The 12,706-nt window shown below is 43.0% G+C and overlaps 1 protein-coding gene across 5 annotated transcripts in view; it reads left to right on the forward strand.

Annotated features, from left to right (window-relative positions):
- Positions 1–12,706, forward strand: part of AMPD3 (adenosine monophosphate deaminase 3) — a 50,716-nt gene that overhangs the window by 16,686 nt on the left and 21,324 nt on the right. For all 5 annotated transcript variants that reach the window (XM_073347567.1, XM_073347566.1, XM_073347564.1 and 2 more), the window contains exons 5-6: positions 2,046–2,265; positions 4,971–5,100. In XM_073347567.1, coding sequence (XP_073203668.1) covers positions 2,046–2,265; positions 4,971–5,100 — 350 coding nt within the window. The remainder of the gene's footprint in view (positions 1–2,045; positions 2,266–4,970; positions 5,101–12,706) is intronic.

Here is a 12,706-nt window from a genome sequence, read left to right on the forward strand (position 1 = left end):
CAGCGGTCGGCAGGGGACCCTGCAGCTCCTGACCGCCGCAGGCTAAAGTCATGGAGGCTGCTGGAAGTAACCCATGCAGTGACTTCCGCGACCTCCATGACTAAATCGCAGCCTTAGTGATGGGCAAAGGCTTTGGAGGTTCAATTTAGATAAGCACCCAAAAGTTCGTTTAGCTGACTTGTATCCAAATTATTCAAACCTTGCGGAATTGTAAGATGGGACTAAAAATCTCATTAAAACAGGTCTTCTCACTACATTTCTGGTAATTCCTGATTCTCGTTATACTGGAAAAACTACAGGGAAAACTATTGTCACTTTGACTTCCGCATTTCCTGGTTCTGGCCAAAATCAGAGAAGCATGAAAATAAGGAGTGTTTTATAAAAATAAAAGCAGCTTTATCTGAATATGCAGAAGAGGTTTGGTCTATGCCATAAAGTTTAGGAAACACTTTGGGTCTTGGTTATTGCCTGCCTTTGCCAAGTATGGAGCATATTCATCACTGGGTGAAAGTTTACTGCACCCTACTCACTTATCTCACTGCATGACATGATGCGGGGAGGAGAGTGTATCCTATTCCTTTCTGAATGATGTATCAATATTGGAACTGCTGATTCATTTGTGGTGAAACATGTCCAAAACCACTGTAATAAAAAGGTGAAAGGGGACTAGTAGTCATGGAGAGGTAGTCAGTACTCGAAGATCTCAACTGTACTTTCATCCCCAATCTTTTCTTTTTTTTTAAACTGTTTCTGAAATTGTATTGAGACATAGGCATACCTTGAACTATAATATGGTGTTGGCGGCGATGCATAGCATTTGGAGTCCAACTGTAAATGGCATCAGAGTACTTAAAATAGTGTATTGGAATTATGATAGAAACTTTAGTAGCTTATAAATAGGGTCCTACCAAATTCACGGCCATGAAAAATGAAATGTGAAATCTGGTCTCCTCCATGAAATCTGGCTATTATAGGGGGTTCACGTATTGCCACCTGTACTGAAGGCAGTGCGGAAGAACTGGATGGGCACCCAGCTGTGAAGGCAGTGCCATTGACAGCAGCAGGGCAAAAGTGAGGGTGGCATGGTATGGGGGGTTGTCACTTTTGGGGGGTATGGCTGGCCGTACGTGTGGGTGACCAGCTGCCCAGGGTGTCGTGGTTGGGGGGTGGCGGGGAGAAGAATGCTGTTGTAGGGTCAGACAGCCAACCCAAGGCCTCTTTAACCCCGAGCACTGGCCCAGAGCTGGGGAGGGGCAGGGCAAGGGGCACTCCAGCCAGGGGCTCTTACCATGTACCAGGCTCCAGCTGCTAGTCCTGACTGGGCAGGGGAGGGATGTGACTTCCTCTTCCCCAGCACAGGCTGCTCCAGGGGCCGGGTCAGACCCGCCTCCGGCAACCTCTCCTGGCTGCAGGAAGCCCTGCAGCTGCTAGCTAGGAGCCCAGCTGTGAAGGCAGCGCTGCCTCCAGCAACAGTGCAGAAGTCAAGGTGGCCTGGGACGGTATCGCCACCCTTACTTCTGCGCTGCTGCTGGCAGTGGTGCTGCCTTCAGAGCTGGGCGCCCGGCCAGCAGCTGCCACTCGATGGCTGCCCAGCTCTGAAGGCAGCGCCTCAGCTACCAGCAGTGAGGAAGTAATGGCGGCATTACCCACCTCCACAATAGTCTTGCGAACCCCCCGCAGCTCCCAGTCCCATGAAATTTCAAATTTAAGTATCTGAATCTGTGAAATTTCAGATTTTAAAAACCCCAAGAGTGTGAAATTTACCACAATGGACCATGAATTTAGTAAGGCCCAACTTATTTTAAAAAATAATAATCAGAACTGCATTTAATTTTTAATGAAGCTGGTCAGAATAAAGCCAACTGTGCTATGACTATAGGTCCTTTAGAGTAACTACCAACATGCGTTTAATAGATGAAAGGTGGATTTGGAATCGATCATTCTTTTTAGAGCAGAAACTAACAAGATTAATTTCTTTCTGTAACTATTTTACCTTTCAAATGGGTTACTTCTGACATCATTCTGACATCAAGCTTGTTTCACAGATTTCCATCCACCCCCAGGAAAACTAGAGAATCCTTACAACCTTGACGATGCGCCGGGCAATTTGGATTATGTTGTCAAAATGCAAGGAGGCATTCTCTTTGTTTATGACAATAAAGAAACGATGAAACTCAATGAGCCACGGAGTCTGCCATATCCTGATCTGGTGACCTACACACTTGACCTCAGCCATGTTCTTGCTCTCATTGCAGATGGTCCAACGTACGTATGTTTACTACCATGCTTTTCCAGAGAGCTGATAATACAGATCGGCAGCAATTTCTTGTTAGACTGCTTGTGTCCAAAGCATTTGCTTTACATCTGCTGAGTGTCTTACCATCCATGGGTGGGGAAATACAGTGAAAAATGCCTTACAATGAACAGAAAAACCTAAGTAGTGAAAGCAGTATACCTCTAAAGGTGTGACTTTAGCCTCTGGGTACTAGGCATAATGAAGCATGAATGAGTTTACATAAAACACGTTTCAGGCCAAATCTGACCTGAAACTTTAGAAATGTGGGAACCAGAACTTTGCACGTCACCAGTACTATATAATTGGAATATCAGCTTTCTTGTTGAATAATGAAGATTTGTGCATTTGATGTTAAAAAATATAAAATAAAAATTAAATGCAGTACTTATGTCTTCAGTCAGGAGGTAGGATAACAGCACTTGAGCTCACATTAGCCTCACAGTGCCCCAATATCAGGAACAGAGCAGCACTCCAGTGAATACTGCTCCCTGGAGTCTCAGACTTGGGCCCTGAGCCAGAGCAGTAGTCTGGGTTATCCTACCAAGCCATTTGCCTGCCTCACAACCACCACATGCCCTAGATCCTCTCCTTTTAAGGGAGGCCAAATCCTTCACAAGTGACAAGTTAGCCTAGCTTCTCTGAGATACACAGAGTAGTAAAAAATTAAAATAGGACCAGTTCTAAACCCTTCCTTCTGGCAGGGTACATGTTGTCACTTTAAGCAAGCCAGAGAGAGAAACAGTCCAAACCCTTTCTTTAGGCTAAATTTTAGAGTATGTTGAAACCCCCATTTACCAAACTGAAAACAGGAGCAAGCTCTCCAGAGCCTTTTCACTTCTTCAGACCAGGCTGGGGTGGGCATCAGTGTGGAAAAGCCTAAACAGAAACCAATCACAAGAAAGTCTTTATAGTAACTTTATCAGCATAAAAGCTTAACCACACGAAACTATCTCAACATTCCAGGCACCTGCCTCGTGGTCACTTATCTCCATTCCAGTTTAGGCTGCTCGCAGGATGACAAGCTCCAGTTGGCTGAGCACTGGCCTTTAACCCTTGCTACCTTAAATCTCCTCACATACATTCCTGACTATCCCAGGCCTCTGACAGAGGGCAAACTTGTTCTGCTTAATGTCAAATTGACTCAGACATCCTGGATTCACTGACTACAACACTATGTGATTTGTGTTCCATTGAGGAAAGACTGAGAAGAGTAGCAAAAGAGAAGGTGTCATGGAACAGAGAGGGCCCCCCTAACAGTGAGGGAGTTAAGGAGGCTGACAGGCTCTTCCCTGGTAGGAAGGGATTAAGAAAAGCTTGTGGACTCAGTTGGCCCTGCTCCACTACACTTGCAGCAAACCTGAGCTGTGGAGAGGACAGATAAGAGGAGAGGACCTAGCCCATTTCAGGCCTGCCAAGGGAGAAGAACAGTGCTCTGGCTCTTTTGGGAGAGAAGCCTGGGTGCAGGCCTGAGATGGTGTTTGCTTGCCTGCTGGATCAGCTCTCCAGGAAGGGATGAACAGATCCTGGGAAGGGAATCTGTGGAAGCCCAGACTGGCAGGGTCTCTCTGAAGGTTTGTGGGATGACCCTGGCTTTGAGTTATGTTTATTTTTGTTCCAGAGTACCTTTGAATTTCAATGCCCTGAAAGGGATAGAACAAAAGTGCTCTTTAGCTGCAGGGTCAAAGCCCCACTACCCTGACCTCGGAGACAGATACTTGCTCTGTGTGTGTGTGTGGGGGGGTGGTGTTGTTGGGGAGGGAAGGGGAGCTGTGCCCTGAAGACCATAAGGGGGACTGTCTTAGCAGTGGGGTTACACAAGGGCTAGATATTAAACTGAGACACACTTTAGAAATACCATAGATTAGGATTGACAAATAGTGCAGAGAAAAAACCATCAGTGGTAAACAGAGAACAGAAAAAAAAGTGGAGTAGAGAGGGTGAAAGTGCAGCAATTTGAGAGAGTGAAAAAACAGAAGAACAAGACTCAAAAAGGAGCAAAAGACAGTGAAAAAATACATATACCATCTATAAAGGCACCCAAAACTTAAATCACATTCACAGTAGATCATATCTTGAGATATAACTATTCTGGTTGAAAATAACCTACGTTTCAATGTTTTAATAGTCTTGTTTACAGGTTTCTTCCATTGTGTAAGAATGTGGTTGGTTTGTGTGATGGTGATATTTAGCATCTGAGTGGTAGCATTTGTTAGCTAATACATTTTACTTCCCCCCCCGCCACCCAATCATGTACCAAACTGGAAGAACTGGAAATTCCACAGAGGCACAGTGCCGAGATAAAATATTACAAGTGAAATTATAACATGCAAAAAGGGGGTAAATCATGGCCAGATAAATTTCTTCAGTGTCCTTGTAGTTCTTTGCTATTAAAAACAACAAAAAAACACAACTTCCCAGTACATTCTGTTAGTGTTTTATTAACTGGCTTCATATTTGGTATCAAATCAAATTTAGGGCCTAATTGGCAACCACAGAAATCAAGATTTATAATGATATCTTGCCCTTTTCATCTATAGATCTCTAATAAATCACATCTGGGACTCCTTAAAATATGGATAAATCTAATGCTGTTTCACTCAAAGTAATTTACACTCTGAAAACTTTAAAATCTGAGTAGTTTGATTGTAATTAAAGCATCATCTCTCTTTTGCAGAAAAACATATTGCCACAGACGACTTAACTTTTTAGAATCTAAATTCAGTTTACATGAGATGCTAAATGAAATGTCTGAATTTAAAGAACTGAAGAGTAATCCCCATCGAGACTTCTATAACGTGAGAAAGGTAAGTATGAAAGGGTTTATTAGCATGCTGCAGTCTTTGTGATGGAATTTTCACCTTCTTCCTTTAGTCTATATCATTTACTAAAACCTCTGTGTGCAATATAGATGGAATGAATAGGATGCTGTATAAATACCACACACACTAAACATTTAGATTACAGGTTAATATTCCAATATAGTTTAGCTTTTTAAAAAACAAAACAAAAAAACCAAACACACACACATTTTGTTTATAAATTTAACCCTTCATTGATGGTCCATTGCAGCCTCAGCTCAGAAACCTTCTTGCCTTAGGAAAGTGACACACACAAAACTCTGAAGGCCAAACTCTGGGCTCAATCCTCAAACTTCACTGAGATTCCACTTGGTGCAGTGAGTTCTATGCCACCTTTCCACTGTCCTGATCCTGGGCTAATCAGAAGCTGAAACAGCTCTTGGTGTAACTTAGGGCAGCTAATAATCTGATGGAGTCATGTGCACTTTGCCCCGGTCCCTCCTGCTCATGGCACATTTCCTCCACAATACTCTCTGCCCCAACATAGCCCTGTGTGGGCAGGATGGGCTGGGGCATTGAACCAACTATGCTGGCTTTTCCCTCCGGAGAATTCCCCTGTGTCAGAGGGAATCCTTGGCTGCTCCTTTAGGACACCTTCCCAGCTGCTTGACACAACCTCAGGAGCGCAAAGCAGCCAGAACTGAAGCCAAGGATTGTGCCCTGTGTCCTCAGATGTGCATATTGATCTCATGGATTTTAATGGGAGTCTTGTCATAATGTGACCTGGAGGGTATTATCTAATAAATTAAACAGAAGCTATATGGGCACATCCATGTACAGGATTTGGCCATAAAAATATTGCAAGAGGTTACTTCAGTGAAGCTACTGAATATACACTTAAACTGAAAGATAGTAAAAACAGGTTTCATTGTCGTACTAGCTAACGATACTTGTTATCTTTTTGCTGTGGTTTCCTAAATGCTGTGAGATCTGTTCACTGGTCTAATTCCATGTTAAGTCACTAGGAGTTAGGTTCATAACAGTTTAGTTTAGCATTTTCCCCCAGGTCCTACTTTGGTTCTGCCGTAAGACATGAATGGAGTTATTGTAGATAATCTGAAAAATTCTAACAGTTTAGGAACAAATTTAATGCTTAGAATAAACTGAATTTATCTGTTTGGAACAGACCATTTCACAAATCCCTCCCTTTGCAAGTCCAGATCTAGTTCTTATCTTCTCAGCTGACAGATTGCACACACCCCATTACTGTGTAGGACTGCTAATGGCAGATGAAAATGAGCCAGCCTGGAAAAAAAAGGAGATAGCAGTAACATTGCTCCAGTTTCATAATATGTTCATTTCATACTGTTCTACTGAAGTCCAAATGTGGCTAGCGTAGTCAAGGTATACAAGGAAGGAAAGCATATTGAAATGCAGAGAGGTGGTTTGGGACTTACAGTTGAATTCACTTAAATGAATGATTGAGGAACTGTGCCTCTAGCAAAGCGTATCTGCCACTTCATGTAATTAGGTACATTTCAAAGATAAAAGTGCTGTTCACAAGTACGTTTGAACAAGGGATCAGCAGTAAACAGAAATAGGGATGATTTCTGTCCGAGGCAAGGAAATCCCCACCTTTAAATTCAAAAAGATTGCCAGTTGTATTTTTAGACAGCCTGGATGTATTTATAGAGTCGACTGTTTACTGCCAAACAGTAAGAAAGTGTTACGGATCTGTGCTAAGCAATAGAGTATAATCTTTTAAGTTCAGTATATATGCTCAGTAGTCATCCTCAAATTTTATAAGTGGACTCTCCACTGCATTAGCCAAGTCATCAATGAAAATATTGACTAGTACCAAATACAGGACATACCTCTGCAAGACCCCACCTGATATATCCTTCCAGTTTGACAGTGAGCCATTGAAAGACCATATTAAAAGAGTAATTGTCAACCAATTATGCACCCACCTTATAGAAGTTTCATCTAGACCACATTTCCCTAATTTGCCTGTGAGAATGTCATGTGGGACTAAAATCAAGATATCACATCTACAGCTTCCTCCCTATCCACTAGACTAGTAATGATAATAGTCTCATATTTACTCATGTGAATAAATCCCAACCAAAGCAGCAAAACTCAGTAGGTGGAATTAAGGGTAAACAACATTGTAACTTGTGTTAATGAAGCTAGCCACAGCTGGCTTTTTCCCTTAGTAACAGAGGGAGCACTTCATTCCTCTTAAGTCTTCCAGTCCTGGGGTTACATAACGTAAGCAAGTCCAACCAAGTTGTTAATTATGAACAATATTGCTATTAGTTACCAATCTCAAAGAACATCTTTTTCATTCTAAAGTTTGTATATCAACTTGATACTCCTGGAGGGAGACACGAATACTAGTGGCTAGGGAAAAAAGTATAGCTTTAACAATGTTAAACAAATCCTATTATGTGCTTTGCTAATGCACCTCAGACCTTACGTCCCAGAAGCCTAATATTCTAGCACTGGCCTCATTTAAGCTGAGATTTTTCCATTATGTGGATGATATTAAAACACCATTTGAATTTAAGACTCAAGGGGTGATTCTGCAACCTGCTGCAGCCCTCTGAAGGAAGACATAGGGATGTAGGGAAGACAAAGCGAATGGTTATGGGAACTAGTAAAGGGATATGGAGACATTCATATCTAGATTGCTAGTTTGATTGTGTCAAAGGTTAGCAGCGACCAGAAGCTGGTGAGGTTTTTACAGCTCCCAGCTTATCTGTATACACATCACTAAAGCTAAGACAGCCAACACCAGTACTACGTATTGCTCATCTGTGATTCCTCTTTTGGCCATCTCGGCAGAAAATCCAAGGACGGAGTTGATACAGAAACTGAAGCAGCCCATAGAAGTAGACTTTTCAAATTAGGGTTGTGCACAGCAGTGGGTTTGGGGAGAGGGGGAGCTCACACTGCTGCTTCTGCTTGAGTTCTTAAGTCTCCATAGCTGCCAGTTTCTTATTTAGCAGTTATAAGGCTGTAGCACAGTTAAGAGGGTTAATGGATTAAGCCATATAAACCAGGTTTTATTTAATTCTGTAATCCCCTGTGGATTGCAATTCCCATATACTATGTTTTTTGAGCCTGGTGTGGCATTCTTCTGTTTATCTATTTACACTACACATTTCCAGTTGTATTAGACAGTTGGTGAATAAGGACCCAATCCTAAAAAGTGCTGGCCATCCTCATCTTTCATTGGCTTCAGTGGGAGTTGTGGATACTACCAGCTTGTGGGATCCTATCCTAAGGTCTGCTTTAGGTGAAGTTAATGTTAGATGTCCCATTGGCTTCACAGGAAGTAGTATGAAGCTCTTACTAGGAAGGGTAGTAGTGTTTACAAGAGAAAGTGTATGTATCCAGAAAGCCAAGTAGTTTACAGCTGACGGTTTCACTGGCTTAAGTGTTGGAAAGACATATCACCATCAATAGGCTGCTCAAGACACCTGTGACTATATTTATCAACTGTTCCAAATGTACAGTGTCAACTTAACTCAGTGACAATGTTGTTATATATATATATGATATACACACATAAGACTATCTGTATAAACTTTGTCATGGGGTGCAGGCTCCAGCATAGTCCCATAGTATCATTGCACACCTGGCCTCCTCATGTTCTTTCACTCAGTTACCCAGACTAAACTGGTTTAAGACATGTACCCCTTGTGTGGGGTCTGGGATTTTTTCTTTAAAGTCTTTCTACCAAGTATAACTCACTGTGTTAGTTGCCCCACTCTGGGTCCATGTAGGAGTTGTGGTCAGCTCTCTCTCTCTCTCTCTCTCTCTCTCTCTCTCAAAACAGGAGTTCCCCACTCTCTTCCTGGAAGAGGGTATACTTCAGTTAAACAGTCACTGTCTCTCCTTAAGGCAGCAACCCCAGCCCTCCTCAGAGAGCTGGGTAATTCAGGCAGACATTAACTCTCTCCTTAACCCAGGAGTCCTCCGCTCTCCTCGGAGCAGGATTGTAATTTAGTCACCAGTAGGGCCTTAGCCAGCTTCTTCTTAGGTATCCCTTCCCTCCTGTTAGTCCTCAGGCTCAGAGGATTTGTTTGACAGAAAGACGGTCAGAGCCCTTTCCTACTGGTGTCTACTGCTATGAGGGAGGAGGCAACATTTATGCTGGTCCCCTTCGCCCAGCTCATTCCCAGTTGGTTTGGTGAGAGGGGAATCTGCCTCATCCTCTCAGCAAGGCTCCTGGCCCCGGGCCCTTAAAGACGGAGTGATGGGATTTCTACCCAAGCATCACTTATTCCCAGAGTTGCTTCCTCTCCGTCCTTATCTTCTACATCCTTGTGTGTACATATATCATACCTTTCAAAATCTTAAAGAGCAATATCACATGATGGGGTGGGCTGACCACTAGGCTCTACTACCTTTAAGGGGGCAGACTACCCCATCTCACACACTGCTTTTATTAATGACTTAGAAGGTGTTGCGACAGACTCAAGCCAAACAGTGTAGGAAAAAACTTATTAGGAAGAGAAACAGTTAATCCCTTCATTTGTAACTTTTTGAAAATCCAGGAGTGGGGAGAGTAGGCTGGAAATCAGTGGAAGATGGCAGGCTAGTGAGGGGGACTGGGTGCGTGGCGTGTCAGCTGAGTAACATGGTTTGCTGAGGCCAGGGTAAAGGTGGGAGGGAAGAGGAGCGATGGGAGGTGGAATGAGGGAAGTGGACATAGGAATTTAGGTGTGAGGGGAGCAGCAGGATGTGGTATGCGTGGGGACCCATGGAGGATGAAGAGGATATATAACTGCAGCTATCCTGTCTGGTTGGTGGGAGGAGCTACTATTTTATTCTCCCTGCTCCACTGGCAGAGGGTTGTCAAAAGGGTTTGGAGGCAGTCCTGTGACAAGAGGAGGAGAGGTGGCCTGTGGGGAAAACCATCACTGCAAATTCAGTAGTCAACTCTCTGAGAGGAAGGGCTGCAAGGCAATAGGAGTGCTGCAGTTCTTTGATCAGTGGCACACTAGAATTGAAAGCTTAAAGGAAACATTTGGGTTGGAAGTGGGTTTTGTTGGGTGAGACATTTAGTTCACAGGAGGTGTAGTCCATGTTCAAACAGAAGCTTCCATAAATCATTAGGGTTAGTGGTTTATTTGACTAAAGTAGTGAGATTAAGAAGACCATGGGCCACATGCTCCTTCTCATGGAACAAACAACCAAGAAACTTTCCATTGGGCATATTTCAGTGTTTTCTGACTCTCTTCACTAAAAGGAAAAGGTTTAGGAGATATCAAAGGAGACATGAGACAAGGTCTGGAGACAGAGCAAATGACAAGAAACAAATCCAAAAAGGGTCAAAGGGGAAAGGCTGGAAGACATATCGGAAGAAAAAGCCTCACTCTTATATTGGATCCCTCCCTCTCTCTGTTGTCTGTATGTGATGTAATTAAGGTAGAATGTAAAAGGCCTTTGGGGCAGGGACTCGTTAGATCTGTCTATAGAACCCCTTAGCACACTTTGGGCACTGTATCAAGAAGTCAAAAAAAAATTTTTTATACATACACAGACCACTATTTGAGTGAAAATGGGCTCCCATTTTTGACCAAAAATGCTTTTCATAATGGAAAAGTAATGTACACAGTTACATTTTCATAGGCTTATGTTAAAAATAGCCATTTGATGAAATTTCAAATAAAGACAAATTTGTGGAGGATGGGTTGATCACACAGCACTACAAAACAATTTTTTATGCTGCATTCAAAGACAAACTCTTGTACAACTCCAGTCAAAATCATATAGGATGACGCAGATATGTACTCAGGTTTCTATTTTTAGCTGGTTTATCCAAGTTGATCTTCATAGTTTGAATGGTGAGTGTGCATAAATGTGTGTTAATAAGTTATGCAGTACTGCATACAGATCACTTTTCTAAGTACATTCCAGAAGCTCAGTACTGCATTATACTCAAATAATTTTTGTTGTTCTCAGTTTGCCACACTCATGGAGGTAAAAATTTATTGGGTATATTTCAGGGAGGTAGCCAGAGAATCTGGAGTACTCTGGCAGAAAGAGTGACAGAGGTGCCAGGAAAGAGATCACACCACTGGGTAATTAATACATTTAGAAAATGAGTAGAGTCATGTTTCTTTGGGAATAAGCTTCCTGATCTTAGCTCAGATATGGTGGCATCTGTGGCAGAGTAATGAGAACGCTTTAGAGACATTACATGATCCTCTTGAATCACCCCTGTATTGTTGAGAGGGGAAAAAAAATTGTTTCATGAGTAGAGTGACTTTAAAGAAGCTGCAGTTGCAGATCGGTCACTTGATCTTTGACAGCAAGTAAATAAGCTTCCAATCTTTTCCTTCAAAGGTGTGTTCATTTTGGGTTGAAAAGGAGGGAATGGTGGTCTACAAGGTTTATGAATTACAAGAGGTGGAGTCTCCTCTGGTTCTACAGCATCTGGGAGTTGCATTCTACTCAGGTTTACTAAAGCTTGGATTTTATGTTTAATAACTGTTTTCCCTGGAAGTTAGGTCACAAACTGTATCTATTAACTGTACCTGAGGAGCTCAGTGAATCAGCCAAACCAACTAGTCTCTAGTATTTCATTGGTCAAGAGACTGTTGACAATGTACATGATGCCTATGTCCAGAATCAAAATCTTTCAACACCCTGAGCATCTGCAAGGGCTAGTCTACACTATGACCTTGTGTCCCTGAGAGAAATAGCTATGCTGACCTGACCCTTGATGTAGGCAGTGCTTCTCACAGAAAGAGCAGCAAAGGTTGAGACTATGTAGACCTTGCCTGCTGATTGTAGGGTCCCTGGGCTCGAACCTGAAGTAGCAGTTGGGAAGTGGCATAGGATCGTTAGAGATACGAGGCAGATAGCTGGTCCAGAGGGACTTTGATACCCCAGAAGCAGGATGGAGGGGGCAACTATATAGCGGCCTAGCCGGAGGGCTGAATCACAGAGAATCCTGGAGAGCAAGAGGGCCTGCAGGGCAAGTGAGCAACAGAAGGGGACACTATACAGCATGATAGCTGTTCCCCAGACCTAGCCCCAAGGGGATGCCCTAGGGATGAGTGAACCCCAACAGGGCTCCCATTACAATACATCTCTTCTACAAGCCTTCCAGCAGAAGCCATGGTGCACACATACATACATCAGTCTGGCCTGCCCACAGGCAGTCTGCACATACAGATGTTGTATTTGCATAAACAAACAATCAGCTTGTGCCTGAAGATGGGGGCGGGGGTGTTCATGTGCAAATGGATGTGCCAGGAAATAGGGCAATTAAAGAAGCTGGATAGCAATTGGCCTTAAGTGTGCCATGTACTGATCACTATTCAACTAGGTGGTTACATCACGTGAGTACCTGAGGTGATGCAACATACAGCAGAAAGTTAGTTCTATTCAGAGAAGTCTAGAATAGACAGCTAAATGCACAAACACACACCACTGTATTAAAGCAGTAAAAAAGCTTTACTTACACCATTATGCCTGTCAGAGTATATGCATGACACTACACAGCTCTACACTTAACTTAGGGCATGTCTACACTTAAAATGCTACAGTAGCTCAGCTGCTGAGCCACTGTTGTGCTCCAGGGCAGATATTA

This window comes from Lepidochelys kempii, chromosome 6 (genome assembly GCF_965140265.1).
Source record: "Lepidochelys kempii isolate rLepKem1 chromosome 6, rLepKem1.hap2, whole genome shotgun sequence".
NCBI lineage: Eukaryota > Metazoa > Chordata > Testudines > Cheloniidae > Lepidochelys > Lepidochelys kempii.